The sequence below is a fragment of the Tripterygium wilfordii genome, chromosome 2, assembly GCF_013401445.1.
Source record: "Tripterygium wilfordii isolate XIE 37 chromosome 2, ASM1340144v1, whole genome shotgun sequence".
Classification (NCBI taxonomy): Eukaryota; Viridiplantae; Streptophyta; class Magnoliopsida; order Celastrales; family Celastraceae; genus Tripterygium; species Tripterygium wilfordii.
The window spans coordinates 10,376,483-10,401,873 of record NC_052233.1 but is presented as its reverse complement, the minus strand read 5'-3'; the positions used below and the strand labels follow the sequence as shown (position 1 = coordinate 10,401,873).

The 25,391-nt window shown below is 37.3% G+C and overlaps 5 protein-coding genes across 6 annotated transcripts; all 5 read left to right on the top strand.

The window, feature by feature from the left end:
• Positions 1 to 1,150: 1,150 nt before the first annotated feature.
• LOC119981235 (heavy metal-associated isoprenylated plant protein 20-like) lies at positions 1,151 to 2,789 on the top strand. The gene is made up of 3 exons (XM_038824294.1): positions 1,151 to 1,356; positions 1,480 to 1,555; positions 2,266 to 2,789. The coding sequence occupies exons 1-3, from the start codon at positions 1,264 to 1,266 to the stop codon at positions 2,556 to 2,558; spliced, it is 462 nt and encodes a 153-aa protein (XP_038680222.1). The 5' UTR covers positions 1,151 to 1,263; the 3' UTR covers positions 2,559 to 2,789.
• A 5,064-nt stretch (positions 2,790 to 7,853) lies between these two features.
• LOC119981333 (heavy metal-associated isoprenylated plant protein 37) lies at positions 7,854 to 10,157 on the top strand. The gene is made up of 3 exons (XM_038824429.1): positions 7,854 to 8,332; positions 8,511 to 8,586; positions 8,899 to 10,157. Exons 1-3 carry the CDS (start codon positions 8,294 to 8,296, stop codon positions 9,933 to 9,935), a joined length of 1,152 nt encoding a protein of 383 aa, XP_038680357.1. The 5' UTR covers positions 7,854 to 8,293; the 3' UTR covers positions 9,936 to 10,157.
• Positions 10,158 to 12,686: 2,529 nt separating this feature from the next.
• On the top strand, positions 12,687 to 15,659 carry LOC119982445 (multicopper oxidase LPR1-like). Its single transcript, XM_038825825.1, has 3 exons — positions 12,687 to 13,030; positions 13,596 to 15,047; positions 15,334 to 15,659. Exons 1-3 carry the CDS (start codon positions 12,821 to 12,823, stop codon positions 15,385 to 15,387), a joined length of 1,716 nt encoding a protein of 571 aa, XP_038681753.1. The 5' UTR covers positions 12,687 to 12,820; the 3' UTR covers positions 15,388 to 15,659.
• A 1,261-nt stretch (positions 15,660 to 16,920) lies between these two features.
• LOC119981675 (multicopper oxidase LPR1-like) lies at positions 16,921 to 20,404 on the top strand. The gene is made up of 3 exons (XM_038824764.1): positions 16,921 to 17,178; positions 18,509 to 19,960; positions 20,174 to 20,404. Exons 1-3 carry the CDS (start codon positions 16,969 to 16,971, stop codon positions 20,225 to 20,227), a joined length of 1,716 nt encoding a protein of 571 aa, XP_038680692.1. The 5' UTR covers positions 16,921 to 16,968; the 3' UTR covers positions 20,228 to 20,404.
• Positions 20,405 to 22,066: 1,662 nt separating this feature from the next.
• Positions 22,067 to 25,095, top strand: LOC119982567 (U-box domain-containing protein 10-like). Of its 2 annotated transcripts, XM_038826036.1 has the most exons (5): positions 22,067 to 22,637; positions 22,683 to 22,774; positions 23,068 to 23,184; positions 23,271 to 23,696; positions 23,793 to 25,095. In XM_038826036.1, exons 1-5 carry the CDS (start codon positions 22,481 to 22,483, stop codon positions 24,861 to 24,863), a joined length of 1,863 nt encoding a protein of 620 aa, XP_038681964.1. In that variant the 5' UTR covers positions 22,067 to 22,480; the 3' UTR covers positions 24,864 to 25,095. The 2 variants fall into 2 exon arrangements, with proteins under 2 accessions (XP_038681964.1, XP_038681955.1); XM_038826027.1 differs by having other exon boundaries at positions 22,069 to 22,774.
• The last annotated feature ends 296 nt before the right edge of the window (positions 25,096 to 25,391 follow it).

The following is a 25,391-nucleotide window of genomic DNA, read 5'->3' as shown; positions in this document are numbered from 1 at the left end:
GATTGAATCCTAGCTCTATCAGGTTAATTTTCAACATTACTTGTAGCAATTGCATGTGGAAGTGTAAATAAGATATCTAGAAGCAGAGGGGGTGTGTGTATAAGGACGTTTACCAGAACTCCCAACTAAACCTGCCTGGCTGTCTTCTTCTTAATTCAAACATTAATCATTCATATTAGGCTTGTTTTGCATGGTAACTGGACGTGCAAAATGGTCAGCCATAGATAGATCTTAAACCGAAATGGTTGGCATCTATTCTATAGATATCTTACTAGGAGATGAATGTCTACATATAGTGACAGACATGGCATGTATATCGCAATTCTCACATGTGAACCAATTATGCCAACTTAAAATTCAATTGCTCTAATAAACCACGACAAAAGGGGCCACACACATATATATCGTATTCGAAATTGTGGCTTGCTACTACCTACTTGCCCATCCTATATTCCTATGATCTTTGGGTGGCTATAATGGTAATGATTTAATGATTTTCATCATTAACTAATATTGTACGTAATTAGTTTATTGTTGCATCTAAGTTAATTTAGAACTAATTTAAATTAAAAGGGAAGAAGTCATATATACCTCTGTGGTTTAGTCGACCTTAGATACACTTCTTCTTATGGTTCAAAAGTTTTGAGATTGATCACCTCATAAGGTCTGGTTAACATTAGCAAAGCCTCGCTAACTAGCTTATAATAATTAAGCAATTAATCAAAGACCAACTTTACAACAATTTGCCTTGATTTCTTTTTCTTTTGGCATAAGAAAATTAATATAAAACAGCTAGCAACAGTAAACATGCACCTTCCAACACATCTCCTTTAATCATTAAATTTTAAATTTTCTAATATTATAATTTGTACTTATATTATACACGAGGCCATGATTAACCCAAAATCCGAGCTTGTGGTTGCCATCATGCCATGATATTTTCGAAGAATATGACATTATTATTAAAATACTCACACGTCATTTTCTTTTTTATGAATTTTCTATTATAATTAATTTTCGTATTGGACAACTTGTGTACATACACAATTGAACTCCACGTTCCTACTTCCTCATCGTCATTTTACCTTGGTCTATATATATATATATAGAGAGAGAGAGAGAGAGAGAGAGAGAGAAACCAATCAGTGAATCACCCCCAACATAGTTGTATCCTTCAAACTCTCTCTAGTCTCTCCCACCTCGTCTTCTCCTTCTCTTTCTCACACAATTTAGAAGGGAAAAAAAAACAGAAGCAGCAAAAACATGGGTGTTCTGGACTCTGTTGCGGACTATCTCTCAGACTTGTTCATTGAAGCCAAAAAGGCCAGGAGGTCCAAGAAACGCAGACCCATGCAGGTACTTCTTCTTCTTCTTCTTTTTTGGACATAATTCTGAACATATATATTTTCTTCTTATTGTAGTAGGTTAATTATAATGATATGAAAATCGTTTAATTTTGTTTAACATTGTTCACCGCAGACAGTTGAAATTAAAGTGAAAATGGACTGCGATGGCTGTGAAAGGAGAGTTAGACAAGCTGTTTCCAACATGAAAGGTTCACATATTCTAACTGTCCCTTACACCTTCTTCCTCTTCCTCTTCCTTTAGTTTCCTTTTCGATATATATATATATATATCATTTACTTGTTGGCATGCTTAACTCATAAACAAAAACACTTGGTCTTCAACCCATTAAATTTTTTTTTAAAAAAGGGGAAAGGTCAAAGAAGCACAGAACCTCTGAGTTTTCCTCGTATTGGGAAACTGCAAACCTGCTATGATAATAATTGTTGACTCTGTTCTTTTCTTTCTTTCTTTAAACTACCATTACAAAACCTCACAAATTTCCCTGCACACTCTGCCACACCAGACTCCAGACACCCTTTTTAGGCTTCTTTTTTTTTTATAAATAAAACCATGCAAATTTATTGCAATAATCGAGACTTTCAAAATATGACCCAACAACCCTAGTTTAATGTGAAGTATTGTATGTTAAATGGGTTATACATATTTATTTATAATCAATTATTATTTCACATGTCATATAGATTTGAAAGTAAAACGAGATTAATATTTTGGGTGGTTGAAACATTACTCTACCTTTCGGGTAGAATCACTAATAATAGCTGGAATTGAAGCCCTTTTTGGTAAAAACACATCACATCCCACTAAAAAAACATTAAACGCAAATCTATCTAGCTTTAACCCACAACCAAACATACCCTTAATTTCTTAACTTTTGTGTTTAATTTCTGTGTTGAATAGGTGCAAGATCAGTGGAAGTGAACAGAAAACAGAGCAAAGTAACAGTGACTGGGTACGTGGATCCAAACAAGGTGTTAAAGAAAGTGAGGAGCACAGGGAAGAGAGCAGAGTTGTGGCCTTATGTGGAATACAACTTGGTTGCATATCCATACGTTGCTCAAGCTTATGATAAGAGGGCACCGTCTGGTTATGTTAGGAATGTTGTTCAAGCACTACCAAACCCTAATGCACCAGAAGAGAAGCTCACTACACTCTTCAGTGATGAAAATCCTCATGCATGTTCAGTTATGTAGGCAAAACATAATTCACCATGTACGTATGTAGAAGCTAGAGATCTGCCATATATGGATTAATTAGGCATATTAAGATTTATTAGTGATATTTTGTATTGTGAGATAGGCGTGTTGGGTTCTTTACATAATTTTGATATGTAGGTTTGTCAAAGATATTGTTATATATTACTTTAATAATAGGGCTATCTATTTTGTGTATATTAGAAAATTCGCTTAAACATTACAAATTAATATTATCTACTTTAAACCAGAGGCTCGAACGATTTTGTTCTTCTTGTGTCGTCATTATTGGTTTTTAGGCTCAGAAAACCCGTTGATTAAGTAAGAGGGATTAGACTTTCGCTCATATATATGACACTCGATTGAGTTATGCCAATCCAATGTGGGATAAAATATTTAACACTCTCCAAAATTGATGGGTTGGGTTATGTCAAATACAATAAATGGACAGGTAGATGTCATGTCCAAATTGACCTCGCTCAAAAAAAATAAATTCATGGAGCATACTTTTAAAAAAAAAATTCCATGATTTTAGATTACCTTCAATGACACATAAAAAGAATGTTATCATGTAATCCTTGCCTAATAGTGTTTCTACCAACCATTCTTTTTTCTTCTGAAACAACCAACCCTTCTCTCTCTGTGTACGTATAGAGTAATTCTCTTATGCGCATATAATTTATGCACTTAAAATACGTATCTATGTTTTCACCATTGATTTGAAATATGTGAGACCCAAAACGGTGGGCCTTACTTGTCATTTCATTAATCCACACCCTTAAAAAATTATACGTATTTTAAGTGCACATAAGAGAATTACTATATATATATAATTCATGGAGCCTATTTTTCAAAAAAAAAATTCATGGAGCCTAAATTTGCTCCCACTTTAGGTGAAACCACATTAATTAATTAAATGGTGTTCACTGTCAAGAATCAAGCTATATAGTTGCACGCAGCATTCACATCTTTAGTTATCTTCCTAATAGTCCAAATTATTAAAAATTTCGAAAAAATTTGGGCCATGGAAATAAAAATCCATATTATTCAATGTTTGGGACCTATAATTGATATCCCATCGACGTTGATGGTAAGAGACTCCCTGACTTTGTGGGTGTTCGCCACGTGTATTGAGGCTGAGAAACTTCGTGGGCCTGTTCGATAATACAATAAGGTAGGTACTACTTACTAGGTAGTATTTAGTATTACAATCAAGGTTTCAAATCATTCCTTTAAAAAAAAAAAAAAAGAGTTTAAAATCATTCACGTTTTTCATGTATTTTTAAAATAGGAACATTGGCCGATCAATGTTATTGTTTTAAAACAGTCATATTCGACGGTTGTTTTGGGTCATATCTACATGGACATTGTGTGTTTCAGTGAGGGGAGTCGAATGATAGTGGTGATATAGCGAACTATCGCCAGAATCGATCGGATCTAAGGCTTTTGTCTTGCGGTGGTCTTGATGTTCCAATAATTTTTCTGTCAAATGGACTGCCATTGGTGGTGGTGGAAGGTCGATCGGAGTATGTTCATGGTGATGTGAGCTTCAGTTTAGGTTGAATATCAACGGGCAACAGTTGAGCGATAAAGTTTTTTAGACTAAACTTAAGTGTCGAAAAGTTTCACAAGTAGTATCGGTTTGGAATTTTCTTTTAAATAGTAATATGGAATGATAATGTATTGGATATGTCATATGTGGTGCTTGTTTCTATCGCACACCGACTCTAATCTAAGTTGTCTACCCTAACCTAGCAGTCAAATGAAACACAATGGTGCCGAGACAGTTGATCAACAAGGCGAGACAAGTGTGTTAGAAGTAGCCGGATCAGCCTAACAGAGAAAGCGCATAACTTAAAAAGTCAAATGAAACATAATGGTACCCAGACCAGTTGATCAACTAGACGAGTTCTGTTAGAAGTAGCCAGATCAGCTTAAGAGATTTAGCGCATAACTTAGAAGAAGGTTGAACCCACCGAGTAAAGGTAGACAGTGTTTTAAATTCCACATCCTCCGAGGAACGTGAATTTCAGCATATAACAAGGTTAAATCTTCTAATATAGTGAATGCGTTTTCTGGGTTTTCTGGGTCAAAGAGTCTAAGATGTTTAGATTTGTAGGGCAGGCAAGACTATAATAGACTTGACGTCCAAACTTAATAGGACAATAGCAATTGCCTTTCGTCGTTTCCTAAAGCTGCGCCTACAAAACAAATGTGTCCCTTCTATTGGTTGGATCATGATAGATGTTTGGTGATTTGGTCATGGGTCAAAACTTGCCTCAGCCTTGTAAACTATGGGCTCGAGTAATTGGACTTTAGATTTATTGGGCCTAAAACTTATAGGCCCTTTTATGGGCATTTAATATGGTGTCGTTCAAGAGGGCTTTGGAAGGATCACTTGTTGGTGGCTTTCCCGTTTGTATTGCCAATTCTAATATGAGAGATTTTATTTACACGTCATAAAAATATTATTTTTACATCATTTTTTGAATATGATAAATTTACATCAAAAATTTATAAGTCTACATATAAAATTATAGTGAAAAGTCCTATTTATCATTGACATGTAAAATATTAGAAATTTTATTATTAAGTTGACAAACACATTGTCTCTTTTACCCCAAATTCATGGGCCGTCTTATCTTACCGATTTAACTATTAGCAAGATGATTGCTATCACTGATTCTCACTTTAAAAAAATGAGAGAAAAGAATTGCTCGTCTATTGTTCATCATATGATGAATTAATCAGAACCCAATATCTATAAAACACAGAGAAAAAAAAGAAGACGACAATATTTGCAAATTATCACCTTTTCCCAACAATTTTTAAGCAAACAATACAAAGTTTACTTTTTGAACCCAGTTGAAGCATCAAGAACAAGGATTTTGGAGGCGCGAGATGTCAGCTCTGGAGAAGCAACAAGACGGATGGGTAAATTCAATGATTACACGAAAAGGGTAAATTTATACCCAGTCAAAGCCTCAAAAATCGTAGATATAAGACCGTTTAGGAAGCCATTAAAACATACTAAGAACAAAGGCGTACACAGAATATCTGGGAAGATAGATTTGGAATTCAACAATGAATGCGTTGAATGGCAAACGCCAAATTCTTATGGTCGATGAGAGAAATCAGAGAGAGAGTTGAAAAGATAGTGGATTAAAAGATTAAGGGTTAATATGTCATTCTATACAATAATATTTATGTAAACTATAAAAAAAATTGAAAAATGGGATAAAATTAGTATTTTTATAGTGCATAGATAAAATTTTTCTTCTGATATGGGTCATCTTGCCCATGTAAAATTTAATGGGCTAAGGTCTACACAGGCCCATAAAATGTGACTACAAATGCCACAATACCGAAGTAACGATGAGAAGAAGGGCCCGTTTAATAAAGATTTTTTTACAAACATTTGCACTATTTATTAATATTAATGATAATACCCATCAAAACAACATTTTTCCTACACAAAGTCCGAGGCAATATTTAAAGGATTTTAAAACCTTTTCAAAAAGCTTCTATTTTGAACAATTTTTGCAACATTTTGAGTTTTATTTCCATTTTATCCATTATCACATATCTCTTATACAAATAACGAATTCTTTTAGCATTGCCTTTTCTTCTACCAACGCCGTACCTATGCGAGTCCAATCTCCAGCGAACCTTCGTGAGTCCGCCTATGCAGCGCCATCTTCGCCAGCGGAGGCCTCCAACTTCGTCATCATCTTCGACATAAAGTCAATAACTGAGATTTCAAGGTCCCGATCCAGTGATACTACCTAAACAAGCCAAAGGCAGTGAAACGTGACAAAAGAGCCTTGACATTGAAGCAAATTGAAATAAATGGGGGGGGGGGGGGGGGGGGGGTCGGTTGGTTTTTTAATTTTTATTGCTGTAGTAATTTTTTAAGTACTGGTTCATTGGTTGACAGAATGCAGGTGTAAGGGGGAAGCAAGTAATGATGACCTAGCGTGCACCACACAGTGTTCATAGCCTTCCTTTTGTGTGTGATTGCGTGCAATAAAGCAATAAAAAGGTCCTTTCCCCAATGTTAAAACAGGATGGATGGGAAAAAGAATCCTCAAATTACTATTTGTTCTCGTAACCAAAACCCTATTTGTCCTTCAGACTAAGGGTAGGCCCCACGAGTCACGGGGATTCGCATACAGCAGTCAATTTCTCTTTTTTTTTTTTTTCAAAACGACTGTGTTAATGGGCCGAACAATCCATCCGGCCCAACCCAGCAAGAAATTAAACCCCAAGAAAAATAAAATAAAATTTGATACATTTAGGAACCACCATTGCCATCTTTCCTCCAATCATTTAGTCAGTGACAATTATGGCTTCATTTTTTTAATTCTCGTTATCTTAAATACTAAGATGAATACACACAATTTCATATAAATCATATAGAGCTTGCGAATTCATATGAATAATGTGTGTCAATCTCAACATTTGAGATAATTGAGATAAAAAAAAACATTAAAGTGGTTGGCATTTGTTCATAAAAAGTAATATTATACAGAAGACAACTATATAAGGCAGAGATAAAGCCACAACCACATATGCATCATTTTGGGCGACTATAAATAGAAAATGGAAGAGAAAACCATGATGCCCCCACTATGGACTACCTTTTTACACATTTGATATCCCAAATTGTCTTGAACAACCTCACGAACATATAACACACACACAATCATGAGGTCATCTAGGGTTCAAATCCCCTCATCAAATTTCCTTATGAAAAAGAAGGTATAAAAATCTTCATTTACACAATCAACCTTAAAATCATTTTTTGCTCAAACTCATTTTGAATGCTCATTGCTCAGTAACCAATGATGGATGGAATTTTCTCTCTGTCACTCTAATTTCAAATTTTATGCATACAAAGATCATATATAATCCATTGACTGATTTGATTTGATTTGATTCCATTAGTTCAGTTAGTTGTTTCCTAACCAAACCAACAAAAGTGTGCTCCAACTAGAACAGAACAAGAACTTTAACTAAACTGCTTTCAATACAAGAGAGACAGAGACAGAGAGAGACAGAGCCCGTTGGACCCAATAATCAAAGTACTGACTCCATCTCCATCAAAATTGGCGCTTCCCAAGTGAGTTTGAAAAGGCAAGAAAACATTCACTCCCAAATACCAAAGCAGAAGAATAACAAACATACAACCATTTCTTTAATCAAATTAATATTTCGAACCACTTTTACATGTGACAAACGGTACCCAGTGGGTTGAAGAAGAGTGGGCCTGTCCAGTCGCTGTTCTTCTTTTATTGTTTATCACTCAGTATCTAATGTTAAATCACATCATTTCAGATTTCACAGAGCGAACCCCACTCCTCGCCAAGTCTCTAAACTCTCTCTATCCTATCTAGCACTGTAATATTTCCACTGTTTGTTTTGTCTCGGCATTGCCTGCTTGCTTTTTTCCTCTGTTTTTGTTTTTTGATTTTTTTATGAACTAAGTACTTCTGCAGAGCACCTGTAACCCCCATGTGGGTTTCCTTTTGTTTGCTTTTGAGAAGGAAATGAAGGAGAAAGAAGTCAAGAGAATCTCTGTAGTGTTGTAGAGAAGAACTACAAGAAACTCACAAGGATAATCTTTTAACCCCCATGTTCCCCAGTAGCTTTGCTGTTGTTATATAGCTTTTTTCCCCCCTCTTTTGTAGCAGTGTGTGTGATTGCCTATTTCACTCCCAAACAGCACTGAAGAAATGACTAAAGGCGAGGACTTTAAGCTTCTCAAGATCCAGGTCTCTTTCTCTGATTCTCTCTTGCTTAACCTTATCCTCTATGTCCTATTATGGCTACTCTTTTTAACCTTTTTTAAAAACATTTTTTTGCAGCAAAGTTTGAGTGTTAGTCTATTTCTCAAGAATCTTTTTCTTCTTGTTTTTATTGTTTGCTTCTTTTTTTTTTCTTTTTATCTAGACTTGTGTTCTCAAGGTGAACATGCATTGTGATGGGTGTAAGCAGAAAGTGAAGAAATTGCTTCGGAGGATTGAAGGTGCTAACTTTTTAAAGTCTTTTAACTCTCTGTTTTTGTTCTTGGCTTATCTGTTACCTTTTGCGATGCTTGCCTTTTTTATACTCTAGTTTGGGAATTTTATAAATGAATGATCAGAAGGTGGACAAAAATGGGAACCTCAACCTTTCAAAAATGGATTTTAATTTGTGAGTTTGAAGAATTGTCAATGTTAATAACTAAACACAAACTTGTAAATCAGTTGGAGCAGAGCATTCTTTATTTTGTTCTCTGTCCAAGATTGCCATTGTGAGCCTTGAAGAGCTTGTTTGTTTGGATTTCTTTGATTTATAGGTGTCTATCAAGTCAGCATAGATGCAGAGCAGCAAAGAGTCACTGTGTCAGGAAGTGTAGATGCTGCAACTTTGATCACTAAACTAGTCAGAGCTGGTAAACATGCTGAGCTTTGGTCCCATAAATCTACCCAAAACCCAAAGCAGAACAACTGCATAAAAGATGACAAGAACAACAAAGGCCAGAAACAAGGTCAGGTCAAAGGTGTTGTGAACTTCAAGAACCAGCAGAATTTCCCTCTATACATCGATGAAGAGGGTGAGTTTTGTGATGATGATGAAGATATGTATGAAGAAGATGAGCTCGCTTTTCCTGGGGACAATGCCAACCAATTGGGTGTAATCCGACAGGCAATTAATGCGAGCAATGCTAAGAAGGGCCTTGGTGTGCAACCCACCAACAATGGCAAGATGAACAACAACCTTGGAAATGTCAATGGTGGTAAGAAAGAGATCCCAATTCAAAATATGGGAATGAAGATAAATCCTAGTGGGATTGATCAGAAAACCTTGGCAGCACTGAAGATGAACAATCTGAATCTAAATGGTGGAAACATCAATGCTGGGGAGGGGAGAAGGACAAGTGACATTGGTGCCATGATGGGTCTTGCAGGTTTTCCTACAAATGGTGGCAACGTGGCTAATGTTGTCAATCCTGCTGCTTTAGGAGGCAATCCCAATGGTCTTGGAGGGTTTCAAGTCCAACACAGTAACAATAATGGTGGGTTTCAGGGTTCATCATCTGCAGGATTATTCCCCAACGGTGGGTATGGTGCAGGTCAACAGTTCCCCTCATCAATGTTAATGAACATGAGTGGATACAACCATCCATCAATGATGATGAACAGGCAACAACCACAGATGATGTACAATAGGTCTCCTTACATTCCTCCTAGCACTGGCTATTACTACAATGGTTATTACCCTGCTCCCTCTTACTATCCTGAACAACAACGAGAAGAACCCAATTTTGGTGGTGATCACAGTGGTGCTTCAGCCATCAATGATGAGAACAGTAGTAGCTGTTCAATTATGTAATTAATTGGTAAAACAAATTTATGTGTAGAGGTTTGCATTTGGGTTGTTCTGACTTGAAATTCCATGAGTCAAGCGAGTTTTTGACAGTGTTTTGTAGTGCTTGGATGGCATATGCCCAAGTGAATCTTATCACTGTACTATTGTAATTATCTCCATCTACTTTCCTTGGTTGATGGGTTACTGTTGATTGGTTTAATTAATACATTTTTTAGGACCTTTGCGAATTAATATGCTTCACACCAGACAGGAGAGGGAGACAGTTGCGATTTTTTGTGTGCAGAGAGTAGTAAGAACATCCGAACAAGGAACAGCAGCTGCGTTGACAAGCCAACTTCTGTTTCTTAGTTTAGTGAAAGTTAGGTAATGGTCTTTCACGTGCGTACCTGCAACTGAAGCTCCTACAGAATCAGGACAGTGAAACAGAAAAACTAGGGGCACAAACTTGGGCTTGTGGGTTTTTATATGGGCTTGGGCTTGTGGTTTGATGAAATAGTAGTTTTAGGGAAAATGTGGCGGAGGCATGTGCTTGTAATTTGAGCAAAAGTGGATAAGAAGGAAAGTATGTCCTTCCAGAAACATGTGTAGTCAAGGTTATTATGATAACAATGGTATATAATACTAGGAGTAGGGGTGGTAAAAATTTGGTTCCGGGTCGGACAACATCACATGTTTATGAAATATTTATATGTCTGGACTTTAACCAAGATTGAATTTCGGACGTACTTAATTGACCAAACCCGGATTTGTTTAACTCCGGACAAGTAAATCGGATAATAATCTAATTCGGGTTAGGGTCTGAACAAGTAAACCGTTGTGTTTGGATCCGGAACATATTTTAAATCGGACAAAAATTTCGTGTTTGGACCCATATTTCGAACATATAACTTAAATCCAAACTTGATTTATTCTAGGTTAGACAAATTCGATCATCCGAACAATATAGAGTTTTTCCATCCCTAAGTCTAGAAGTGCCTTTCTAACTTGTAAGTGCACTTTAGAGTGCTATCATTAGTCATCTTTCGGCCTCAACTGGAAAATTAGTAGATAATGCTTGCTAGTGCCTTACACGTGTGATGGACACCCACGAAAAGAACACACGATATGATGAGCTACAAAGCTGAAAATTAAGAGCCACTGGAAGGTGGAGGCAGCAAGTGGAAGTACAATATGAAGCAAACATATCAACCTAACGATGTGTGTAAGTATATGCATAATAATTTAAATTTTATGAAATACTCCAGTCTTGTGAGGAGACAATATTTCAATAGGTCTTACATAACCCAATTAAATAGTTTATAAATATAGTTTAACTCTTCCTAAATTGAAGGTGCGTTTTTTGAACCTACGAACCAATAACGATGGATTATGAAGAAAAAGTTTGTACAGTCCCGTGACCCAGAGTCGACAATATCTTCCATATGTTTTGGATTAGAAATCTCAACATCATGTGGGGTATATTAACATAAATTTAATTTGTCCTTTTTTCCACAGATTCAACAGTGCTAATTCTTTTGAAGCGATGTAACTGCTTCATTTTGAAATCTCGTGGGAAAAGAAGACTCAGATTGATGTCATCGTAAAACAAGACCAAGACTTTTGAGGTTGAGGAACAATTTTTTCCAAAATCAAGGTCCCATGGAGATGGGGATCTGTCTATCGACTATGTGGTCTATCTTTCTCGGCATCTAAAGCTACAAACACACAAAACAGAATAAGGAGTGGCAAGAGTTGATGAAGAAATATCAGTTTATGCACAAATAAAGACCAAAACAATCTAAGCCACATAATATTATTCTAGGCAAAGATGAAGAGATGCTTCTACTTTGTACTCAAACTAGTCAAACAGAGAATTTATAAAATTGTGGAAAAACCCATGTGAATGGAATCACAACATCAAAAGCAAGAAAACTGTACTCCACTAGATTGATTAGCATAAGCAGTAATGATTCATGCATCCGATTAATTAGGTTAGTGCAACGTACAGGCTGGATATAGAAAAATCTCTCATTCCATTGTTAATATTTTATCTCGCATGTGATTGAGATGACAGTGATAACACAACCGATCCGAGTGATGGTTAAGTCTATATTACACAATTAATACGTTTTCTAGGCTTAAAAACCAATGACAATGACCCAAGAAAAACGAAGTCGTGCTAGCATTTTGGCCAAAGCGGACAATCTTGGTTTGTTGGATTTTTTAACATAGTATCAGAGCTAAAACTCGGTCTATTTGAATATTACTTCTATCTGTTCACTTGTTGGGTCTTATACTACCTAACTCACAAGCGTAGGAGATTGTTTAAACTTTGTTTAACATTGAATTGACATAACCTAACTGAGTGACATATAATTAAAGGTCCAAATTTATGGACCTAAGAACTAGTGACGAGGGCTAAAAAAGAACAAAATCATATGTATCTTTATTCAAAAAGGCCAATATTAACTTTTAGTGTTTGCGCTAGTTTTTCTACCATACATGGTCTACCAGAACAAGCTGTTCCTTAGGTGGTTTTTTGATAGCCGAATTAAGCCTAGGAATTGACACAAAGTTCTCCATTCTCTTTCTAGCAAGTAATCTAATGCAAACATACATGTAGAGAAGAAGAAAAGTTCAATCTTTGCAAAAAGTGGAAGTAGCAGTCACAAGCAAAGAAGAAGGGAAACCGACAAAAATGTCACAAAAAGTTGCAGTCAAAATAATGCATTGCTTTGGACACAACCCAAAGTGTCCTTATTAGCATTACATATACTGTTTTTCGAATGCATCGGAAGTCCCACCAGACTAAACCCACCCCAGACTCAACCTCATCTTTCTCTCTGCTTCCCTGTCTCTGTTTTTCTCTCTGCATGTAAGAACTAAGAAGAGATTGATTGATTGTTTCCATGGAGAGGCTTTTAGTGTTCCATCTCATATTATTGGTTGTGATAAGAGAAGTGACCAACATATGTGCAGAAGGCCTGCTTATAAATCTATCCAAGCTAGAAATGTTTGTTGATGAGCTTCCAGATATGCCCAAACTCAATGGTTTTGATGTTGTGAATGGTGCTTTGAAGCCTAAGAGCCTCAGAATCGGCATGTACAATAAGAAATGGGTATGGTTCATCCCTCAATTTATTTCTTTCGTTTATTATATATATATATTTCAATAGTTTTTCAGTTATTACAGTCCATTGTAGTTCTCCCTTCATTGTTGGTTTCACTTAATTTCTAGGGAATGCATACCCTGTTGCGCCTTTTGCTCTGTTTTTCAATACTCAAGCTTCAAACTTAATTTAATGCATACCCAGTTTAGGATTTTTTCACCACAACTCACATCAGTCAATTCATAGATAATGTCAAGAAGTATGGAGTCCGGAGGTAATAAGTTTAATTCATAGATATCCTTGTGACGATGAATTGAGTTCTTGCACAAATTACCCTGAAAATTACGCGGACCTAACGATCCTAATTTAGTTTCATATTTCATTGGTTGATTCGTAAATTATGTTACAATTGCTGTGTTTAGAATGTTAGTCACTAAAATTGTAGTTGCTTCACATAATGCAAATTGAACTAGTGTCGGTGATATGTCGGTAGCCATTGTTGTTGATTCATCTTTTCTTCGCGTTTGACAATCTGGTTAATGGTTCCTTTTATCATCTTAATCTCCATTAACAGAAATTTCACAGAGACATACCTCCAACACCAGTATTCGCCTACGGCACATCAAAGTACACCGCAACAGTTCCTGGTCCAACAATCGAGGCCCTCCACGGGATTGCTACCTACGTGACGTGGTACAATCAACTCCCTTCAAAACACATACTCCCTTGGGACCCTACGATTCCTACAGCCATGCCCAAGACGGGGGTCCCAACGGTGGTACACCTTCACGGCGGCATAGAAGAGCCGGAGAGTGACGGAAACGCCAATGCGTGGTTCACCGTTGGATTCAAAGAAAGGGGACCCACATGGACTAAGAAAACGTATCGGTACCATAACTATCAACAACCAGGAAATCTCTGGTACCATGATCATGCTATGGGGTTGACTAGAGTCAACCTATTGGCTGGTCTGATCGGGGCCTACGTTATCCGTCATCCGGTTGTTGAGGCCCCACTTGGACTACCTTATCTTGATGAATTTGATCGTACGCTGGTTGTGTTTGATCGAAGTTTTGCTATTGATGGTTCCATCTACATGAATTCTACAGGAAACAATCCCTCAATACACCCGCAGTGGCAACCGGAGTACTTCGGCGATGCAATTATTGTCAACGGCAAGGCATGGCCGAAGTTGACCGTACGACGTCGTAAATACAGGCTTCGAATAATCAACGCCAGCAATGCCAGATTCTTCAGATTCTTTTTCACCAACGGTCTGCAGTTTATCCACGTGGCAGCTGATTCGGTCTACCTTAGTGAACCAGTCATGACGAATAACACTCTACTTGCGCCTTCTGAGATTGCTGACGTGGTTGTTGACTTTTCAACGTCAACGTCAGACTTTGCTATCCTAGCCAATGACGCAGCGTATCCGTATCCGTCTGGGGATCCCGTGAATGAGGCCAATGGAAAAGTGATGAAATTTACGATCAAGAAGAACCGAGAGCTTGACACGTGGCGAGTGCCTAAACGGTTGATGAATTACCCATCTGCGGACCCATCAAGTGCAGTGCACACGCGGTATATTGCTATGTATGAATATACCAGCGATATTGATGAGCCAACTCATCTTTTTCTGAATGGGAAATCATACGAAGCACCCGCGACTGAGACGCCTAAGGTGGGGACATCGGAGGTGTGGAATGTGATCAATCTAACGGAGGATAATCATCCACTGCACATTCATCTTGGATTGTTTGTGGTGATGGATCAGACGGAGCTGGTCGATGTGGAGGAATTCAAAGCGTGTATGTTAGAAAAGAACGACGCGATCAAGTGCCACATTGAGAAGTATGCACGTGGCAGGAAATTAGAGGTGGTAGCACATGAGAAGGGTTGGAAGAATGTGTACAAGATAACACCCGGATATGTAACGAAGATTCTCGTGAAGTTTTCCTACGTACACTCAAATGAGTCTTATCCGTTCGATGCAACAGCGGAGCCTGGATATGTATATCACTGTCACGTAAGTATTTCATCTCTATAGTCGCATAAGGTCACGACATGGGTTAAGGGCCATGCAGGGTTAAGGGCCATGCAGTAGAAGTCACTGTAGTTTTAATTACGTATGTTCGGTTTTTTTTTTTTATCAGTGTGAGGTTCACACAATTTTTTATATTTGATAAGTAGAATGGACGTCTATGATAACCACTGCACAATCCGGTCACGACATTTTCAAATTGAAGAAATCGATATGGTGATATTGTCATGTAGCCTGTAGGGAATGACATTGCTCTGTATCACATATGCAGATACTGGACCACGAAGACAATGCCATGATGAGGCCATTGAAGATGATTAAATAAGAAGGATTGTTTTCAATTCATAGGATATGTGACAGAAGAGTTCAGCGTTTGGTTTCTAAGACAATCTCTTTCCACTGGATGAAAACATAGGAAATGATTCCACGGCAGCAGATATGTAATGGATCACTAGAATATAGGTTCGACCTGGGAACACAGCGGTAAGAATAACAACGGTCGTGATTATTTTGTAAACCTTAATAAATTGATGTTATAACTGTTTAACATATGTTGAGATATTGATAAATAATGTATTTTCATTACTTCGTAAGAAACTTCACAAGCTTTTTTTGAGTAGAAACTAGAGACCTTTAGGCTTTATCCCAACCCCAATCCCTAAGGTGGCTTCTGTAGTCACCGAGATACTATAATGAGGCCCTTAAGGCTGATCAGAGGGCTGAACTAAAGCCATCTAAAGTCCAACAAATTAAAGGCCCACTCTATTTAATTGGGCCCAGTAAATTGGTTCGAGGTATTCATTAATCCCAAAGCATGTTCATGTGGGTCAAAAACTACAATTCAGTTTAAAAATTTTGAAAACTAAATTGGATTTAGTTGCTGTATACTTTGTTACATGGGAGATTACTAAGCTTAGGAGGATTGCAACCTTCAATTAATCCACATTTTTCCAAATAATATTATCTAATAAAAATGGTTTGTCTATATCAAAAACGGTTGATGATAAACATGTTGGATATTGGTGGTAATGGGACTACTTTGAGCTCAAATAAATGTGAGACCCATAAGTTTTTTGGAACGGGTCCAAAGTTGAGTATGTACATCTCTTAAGTGTAGATAAGCGTTGTACATTTACATTGCAAAAATCAATATTGGGGAATGAGAAATTAATCCCAAAAGTGTCCACATGAAATGGTTAAAGTTGGTGTTTGTGAACCTAATCCCATATTAAAAAAATAAAAATTCAAGAGTGAGTTTATTATACTCTTCATTGGGAATAAGAAATAAGGTCAGAGGTGTAACTCAACTCATAGAAAACTTTTCTTACGACATCCGGATTAACAAAACAAACATATATGCCACTAAATTTCAAAGAAATTTAATGTTGTCATTATTGACATTTTTTTTAACTGAGAATGATATCATTTAAATTTGTCATTTGAACATTCGATATGAGCTTAAACTCAAGGAGTTAGGTCTACACATATAGAAATTTTTCACCTAACACCAATGTAAGTTGAAACCGATATAAGGGGAAAGTAGCGAACGAAGGTTTGGGGGTATTTTCGTCACTTACGTTATAAGTTGAGGATATCTTTGGGATACAAAATTGAAATTCTCCAAAAATGGTTAATATGAATACCATTTTGGAATGCTATCTTATTGTCCTAAAATTGTTTTCCCAAAATGGTTCATATGAGTGCCATTTTGAAATGATACCTTTATTGTACCAAAATTGTCCTAAAATTGTTTGCCCCAAAATGGTTGTTTGGTGAGCAAAGGACTACATAAGCCTACCTAAAATTGCTTACCAAACACAAGAGTAAACCCACATCATACTCACCCTCATATTTTTCTCTGTATCTCTCTCTTTGCATGTAAGAAGTGCCTTAGTTGATTGTTTCCATGGAGAGGCTTTTGGTGTTCCATCTCATATTATTGGTTGTGGTAGGAGAGGTGACCAAAATATGTGCAGAAGACCTGCTTATAAATCTATCCAAGCTAGAAATGTTTGTTGATGAGCTTCCAGATATGCCCAAACTCAATGGTTTTGATGTTGTGAATGGTGCTTTCATGCCTAAGAACCTCACAATTGGCATGTACAACAAGAAATGGGTATGCTTCATCCCTTAATTAATTCCTTCTTTTTATTATCTATATATCAATATTTCTTAAGTTATTACACTCCATTGCAGACTTGCAGTTCCCTTCATTGTTTGTTTCACTCAGGGACGGACCCACACACAAGATTGTGTGGTCAATTGACCATTTTTTTTCCTTCATATATACATATATGTAAAAATTAAATTTTGACCCCATAAAATTTTAATTTTGATCTCACAAAATTTTTCATTTTGACTACGCCTAATTTTTATGTTTCTTAATGTTTAATTGAGATAGAAGTAATCTAAAAGGTCCATATAAAATGGACTTAGCATTGTAATTTTATTTAAAGGTCCAATAAAATTGTAAAAAGACCCCTCATTTGGTGAGTTGGTTCCAACAAAAAGATCTATCATAGATTCATATTTCATAATAGAGTCTTTATAAAAAGACATGATAATCCACTTTAAAGATATAAAAAAAAAATCATTGACAACATTTGTAAATCAACTTTCAATTATTACATATATTTATTTTATAATATTTTGATTTTTGAGTTTTCCATATTTTTGAAGATGTAATTAATAAATAACTTTAAAAAATTCCAACGGTGTTGCCCTCGTACCCTCCCAAAGACTTTTCCCACCCTAAATATTTTTTAATATTTTTTTATTAGATTATTTTTTCTAAATTTGATATCATAGCTCAAAAGGCTGGATCCACGAGAATGGGAGATAGCCTGGTTGGTCAGGTTATCTGCCCAGGACCTTGAGATCCAGGGTTCTATTCTCACCAGGGGGATTTGGGATTTGGGTAGTTTTCCATCCGCTGTGGTGGTCTTCATGCCCCTCGGACATGGCTTAGCGTGTGTGTGGCCTGTGGGTCTTTCAAAAAAAAAAAAAAAGCCTGGATCCACCCTTGTTTCACTTAAGTTCTAGGAACCATGCAAGGCATACCCTGTTGTGCCTTTGTGCCTTTTGTTATGTTTTTCAATGCTCAAGTTGGAAACCTTTTTTTTTTAATCCATACCCAATTTGGGATTAGTTCACCACAACTCACATCAGGCAATTCACAGATATTTATAGTTCGATTCTCATTGATAATAATAACATTGTGGCCACACTTTAAATTTTAATTCATTGATTCATGCTCATTTACTTTATATCTATATCGAATGTTCAAAGAAGCAGCTACACTGTGTCGTGGTGTCATTTTCGGAGAAAGTAATTCATTTGTATAAATTATGTTACAAATTTTTGTGTTTAGAATGTTGGTCACTAAACACAAAAATTTGGACTATCTGATTAACGGTTGCTTTTATCATCTTAATCTCCATTAACAGAAATTTCACAGAGACATACCTCCAACACCGGTCTTCGCCTTCGGTACATCAGAGGACACCGCAACAGTACCTGGTCCAACAATCGAAGCCCGCCACGGGATTGCCACATACGTGACGTGGCATAATCAACTCCCTTCAAAACACATACTGCCTTGGGACCCTACGATTCCTACGGCAATGCCGAAGACGGGAGTCCCTACAGTGGTACACCTTCACGGCGGCATAGAAGAGCCGGAGAGTGATGGAAACGCCAATGCATGGTTCACCGCTGGTTTCAAAGAAAGGGGACCCACATGGTCTAAGAAAACGTATCTGTACCGTAACAATCAACAACCAGGAAATCTCTGGTACCATGATCATGCTATCGGGTTGACTAGAGAAAACCTATTGGCTGGCCTGCTTGGGACCTACATTATACGTCATCCGGTAGTTGAGGCCCCACTTAAACTACCTTATCTTGATGAATTTGATCGTACGCTGGTTGTGTTTGATCGAAGTTTTTCTGTTGATGGTTCCATCTACATGAATTCTACAGGAAACAATCCCTCCATACACCCGCAATGGCAACCGGAGTACTTCGGTGATGCAATTATTGTCAACGGCAGGGCATGGCCAAAGATGACCGTACGACGTCGTAGGTACAGGTTTCGAATAATCAACGCCAGCAATGCCAGATTCTTCAGGTTCTTTTTCACCAACGGTTTGCAATTTATCCACGTGGCATCTGATTCGGCCTATCTTAGGGAACCAGTCATGACGAATGAAACTCTACTTGCTCCTTCTGAGATTGCTGACGTGGTTGTTGACTTTTCAAAGTCAACGTCAGACTTTGCTATCCTAGCCAATGACGCAGCGTATCCGTATCCGTCTGGAGATCCAGTCAATGAAGCCAATGGAAAAGTAATGAAATTTATGATCAAGAAGGACCGAGAGGTTGACACGTGGCGAGTGCCTGAGCGGTTGATTGAATACCCATCTGCGGACCCATCAAGTGCAGTGCTCACGCGATACATAGTTATGTATGAGTATGCGAGCGATATTGATGAGCCTACTCATCTTCTTCTTAATGGGAAACCATTCGAAGCACCCGCAACTGAGACGCCTAAGGTGGGGACATCAGAGATTTGGGATGTGATCAATCTAACGGAGGATAATCATCCGCTGCACATTCATCTTGGATTGTTTGTGGTGTTGGATCAGACGGAGCTGGTCGATGTGGAAGAGTTTAAAGCATGTATGTTGAAAATGAACGACGCGATCAAGTGCCAGATTGAGAAGTATGCACGTGGCAAGAAAGTAGAGGTTGTAGCACAAGAGAAGGGGTGGAAGAATGCGTACCCGATAATACCAGGATACGCAACGAAGATTCTCGTGAGGTTTTCGTACGTACACTCAAATGAGTCCTATCCGTTTGATGCAACAGTAGAGCCAGGATATCTGTATCACTGCCACGTAAGTGTTTCATTTCCTTCAGTCTTACAAACCCTAATATTTTTTGTCCGAACTATCCTAAATGTTAGATTAGACATACACGATTTCATATAAATCATGTGAGACTCATGATTTTTACATGAATCATATATCTTTATCTCAACATTTGAGCTAACAATAGATATCGTGATATTGTCCTGTTGGGAATCACATCATCCTGTTTCACATATGCAGATACTGGACCATGAAGACAATGATATGATTAGGCCATTGAAGCTGACTAAATAAGTAGGATCGAGTTCAGACTTTAGAGGATATGTGACAGAAGAATTCAGATAATTGAGGTTTTGGCTGTTTAATTTCTAGACAGACTCTATTTGGTAGAGTTTTTTTTCTGTCAAAATAAGTTAGATTATAAATTACGAAAAAAAAAGCTAGTATTATTTTTTTTAGTTATTTTGAAAAAGGTCACGGACCTATTTGTATTCATTTACCTAATAAATTATATAAGAGAATTTGAGGCCCCAAAATCACTCGAGCCACCAGAAAAATGGAACACATCCCACAATATGAGAAAATTTTCAAAAGGAAAAAGTATAGACACCGGATATTGTCAAACGACGTCGAACTACATCGAAAAATCACTAGACTACAAGCTACACAGTGATAAATCCGACTAGACTAAACAAACAACCAACACCAAAAAAACAACTTGAACAAAGCATATCTAATAAATTGAGCAATTCTCCGAACATATCTCAAAGTAGATCTAGATTCAGATCCACCGAAATCATGCATATCTATACTTGAAGCTTGAAGCTTGAAATCCAGAACGTGCAAAGGGATCTCCAATCATACACTGCTCTTGAAACCAAATCATCTCTCAAATGAAAATCCAGGGGAGCAACCCACCGTATGTCCTTATTATTGAAGCAAACAAAACTAAGGAAAAAACAGTAAAATAATTGCTAGGAATGAGGAGAAGATGGTGGAAGAGGTCACCGATAAACTCGAAAGAAGTGGGAGGGTGGTTTTTAGAGAGATGGTAGAGAGAATTTGGTTTTTAGAGAGAAAACAGAGAGTTTTGAAACTTAGACTCCGTTTGATAGAGCAGTTGCATTAATTTTTAACGCTAATTTAAAAGTTGTGAAAAAAGTTACAATAAAAATTGTGTAAAAAGTTGTGAAGTGTTTAGCGAATTAAAAGCTGTTACTAGCTTATAAGCTAGTGAATAAATCGTGTAGTGTTTGGTAAATTAACAAATAAATAACTTCACTTTGTTATATAATATGTATTAACAAGTTCAAACATTTTTTAAATATAAATGGTCATAGTTCAATTTAAATATCACACAACTTAATATTGTTTACATATTTAGGATTAAAAATTACGCTACAATCTCAATGCCTCTGCCTCCTACGAACAAATTTGTTCGCATTATTATCCCAAAGACGAGCCATTGTTTCATCATCACACAAGTCATCATCTCCTCCAAGGCTATGAACTATTCATCATCCGTCACCCTTAACCTTCGTAATCCTTACCAAATGAAGTTGTGAAGTGAAAACAATTTAATAAAAAAAATAAAACAAAAAACAAAACATGAATAAGTTTGCATATGGACTTACTTAGATCGCCAAGTCCTCACACATGAATTTTTCACATGACAATATGATAAGTCATGTCAAAATCTGACGACAAGATTATTATTCTTAGTGAAAATCAAATTAAAGACATTTTTAAATCCTTATGATTTGTCCCAAAAAAATTTAGCACCAAGTGCGGCCATGTACACATCAATGCATAGTTGCATCCTCACCCACCCCACGTTGGAGTCTTCATCTGGAGGATTCTGATTAATCCGGCATAAGCGCATAACAACCGTTTATAAAGAATATATAGATATAGATGGCACAATGAAATTATATTATATAGTAGTATATGATATAAATCATTCTAAAAACATGAAAATTGAAAAGGTAACCATAGGTATTGGTCGCTAGCTGGCAAAAGCTGAGCTATGCTCCATTGGAAAGTAAGTCAGTCACTATGAATTTGTATTGCACGTTCTAATGATTTTCTCTGCCTCCGACCTAATCTTCTTGTTTGAAGAATTTTTGGACCTCCTTTTTCAACAATGTTAATTAGTTGTCTTCCTCATCACCGATATTGTCAGCACGGCCTTCCATGATTGAACATAAATCATAAAGTTCACAACATAAATAAATTTGTATTGGAGAATATAAAGTCTACAGCAATAATAACAGCTTCTTTAGAGCTTAAGCGTAGATAAAATTTCATCTGATCCGAATGATCGGATTTGTTTGGCTCGGATAAAATCAAATTTTAACATATAACTTTGGGTTCACACACAAAATTTTTTTGTTCCGTTTAAAATATGTAAGTATTTTCTAGAATTTTGAGTTGCAAACGCTAATTCAATGAATTCTCCCTTCCCCATTTATCCTGCTTTGCACATGTAGCTCCAATTCAGAGAAAGAATACAAGAATTTGAGAAAGCTAGCCAAGATTTCGCTTGCAATGGCTGGAGGTGGCGAGCCGATGCTACTCGACTTGGTGCAGGAAATATCTAGCTTCTCCTGCGGAAGCAATGGCAGTAAAGAAGCGCCGTTGTTTAAGAAGGATTCCACGGATCTTGTCCGTCGTGTTGCGTTGTTGACGCATTTACTGGAGGAGATTAGGGACTTCAAGGGAGATTCTCAGCCGTCCGATGCGTCTACTTTGCCTGATTGGGGATCCGATCTGGTGCTTGCGCTTCAGGCCGCTCAGCGCCTGCTATCAGTTGCAAGTTCCTACAGCTCTAACACCATTTCTGTAAGGATTTCTACTCCTCTCCCCTGTTTTTTCCGAAATTTTAGTACTCAAAGAAAGAATGTCCATTCAGTGTTTTTGGCTTGACGAAGCAGATTCCATTACTGATTTGCTGTAGAATTTGCAGAATTTTTTTTTAAAATTTTTTTTTTATATCAATTAATAGTTAGATAATTCTTGTTTGTTGTTTTGAAGCTGTTAATACACACATTGTTTGGATAAATTATCTTTATTTATGCATATTACCTCAAGAAATTGAAATCATGCCCCTGAATTTTCGTTCATCTCTGTTTTAGGATGGAGCTTCCAAGAGAATTGCTTTCCAGTTTCAATGTGTGACATCCAAATTGGAGAAGGCGCTTGGCAACATTCCATATGAGCATTTTGACATCTCTGAGGAAGTTCAAGAACAGGTACCAGTCAGGGAACCTTTATTGTTTGTTTGATCTTCATTTGCGCAGCTGAAATGAGCCTTCTTGACGTATCTTCTTTATACTAGGTTCAATTGGTGAGAACACAATTGAGAAGGGCCGCAAAAAGATACGGGTGTAGTAGTGCGAAAATGATCTCCCATGCCATATCCCAACCATTGGAGAGACAGTTTGATAGGGCACAATCTAGTAAGATGATTGCGCATAGTGTCAGTAACAATCATGAAGTTACAGCTAAGCTGGAGATGGTTCCTGGAAGTAATGTTCGTAAGCGTCGAGGAGCAGTTCAGATGGTTAGTATAACGGAAAGCGCAATGACCTTGTTTACATCATCTGATACCTCTTTGTCGAAGGACATTGATGCTGCCAAGCAAGAGAACTCAAGTACAGATATAGAGGAAGAAAAAGAACAAGTAGTTGTAATCCCTGATGATTTTCTATGCCCTATTTCCTTGGAACTAATGAGGGACCCTGTTATTGTGGCCACTGGACAGGTGAAATTCCATAGCCAATTTTCCATTTAACATATGTGTGTACACAATGTCTCTGTTATTTTGGCCTCCTAACTTTTCTTTCTGATGATTTTGCAGACATATGAGAGATCTTACATTCAAAGATGGATAGATGGCGAGAATGCAACGTGCCCAAAAACTCAGCAGAAGTTAGAAAATTTAACTCTGACCCCCAATTATGTTTTGAGAAATCTAATAACTCAGTGGTGCACTGAGCACAATATTGAGCAGCCGAATGGATTAGTGAATGGGAAGATGAAAAAGAGTGATGGATCTTTACATGATGTTAGTGGTGATGTGCAAGCCATCCAAACACTAGTTCGCAAGCTCTCAAGCAGGTCAATGGAGGAGCGTAGAGCTGCTGTGGTGGAAATCCGTTCACTATCCAAGAGAAGCACAGATAACAGGATACTCCTAGCACAAGCAGGAGTGATTCCAGTTCTGGTCAGCCTTTCAACTACAGATGACACTTTGATACAGGAAAATGCAGTTACTTCCATTCTTAACCTCTCCATATTTGAAAATAATAAAGGCCTAATAATGCTCGCTGGTGCTATTCCTTCTATTGTCCAAGTCCTGAGAGCTGGAAGCATGGAAGCAAAAGAGAATGCTGCAGCAACCCTTTTTAGCTTGTCACTTGCAGATGAGAACAAAATTATCATAGGTGCCTCAGGTGCAATTCCTGCATTGGTAGAATTGCTCCAAAATGGAAGTATCCGTGGGAAGAAAGATGCTGCAACAGCACTGTTTAATCTCTGCATCTATCAAGGTAACAAGGGTCGGGCTGTGAGGGCAGGGATTATTACAGCGCTGTTGAAGATGTTGACAGATTCAAGAAACTGCATGGTTGATGAGGCTCTAACTATATTGTCAGTTCTCGCTAGCAACCAAGAGGCTAAGATAGCTATTGTTAAGGCTAGCACCATACCTGTTCTGATAGATCTTCTGAGAACAGGTCTGCCGTGCAACCAAGAGAATGCAGCCGCAATCTTACTTGCTCTGTGTAAGAAAGAAACAGATAATCTTGCCTGTATTAGTAGGCTAGGTGCTGTCATACCCTTGACGGAACTTGCTCGGAGTGGCACAGAGAGAGCCAAGCGAAAGGCCACTTCATTGTTGGAACATCTTCGCAAGTTGCAGCGGCCGTAGCTGCTCAAGTGAAAGCAATGATCTTCTCTAACTTCTTTTGTAGTTCTTCAATTCCAATTATTTGACAGTGATTACCACACCATCCCTTTGGCCTGTGAACTGAGGATGAGAGCATGAGATACAAAATCATTCTCATTGCTTTTTTAATTTGCATTTATTCCATTTGATTTTTGGTTCCCACGTGTAAGAAATACATTTGATCTTTGAATTTCACTTGTGAGGATTGATGGTAGCTTTTGCTTCTGGAATTATGGTACTAGATGTTGTTAGGGTTGTCCAAAATTACCGATCATAACCAAACCAAATTTAGATATTTCTATAAAGAACATACCAATAACCCAAAACTGACAATTTCAGGTAAATTTATGTCAAAAAAAAAAAATCGACCGATATCCAGCCATGAACAGTGCTAGCTGTTGTTGAAAAATTGAAGAAGCTAGTAGCTTATACATCTTACTTAGCCATTGATGATAAATTTCTCTATTTTTCTATCACAATGAATAGCCCTTCAATAGGAACTTCATCAGC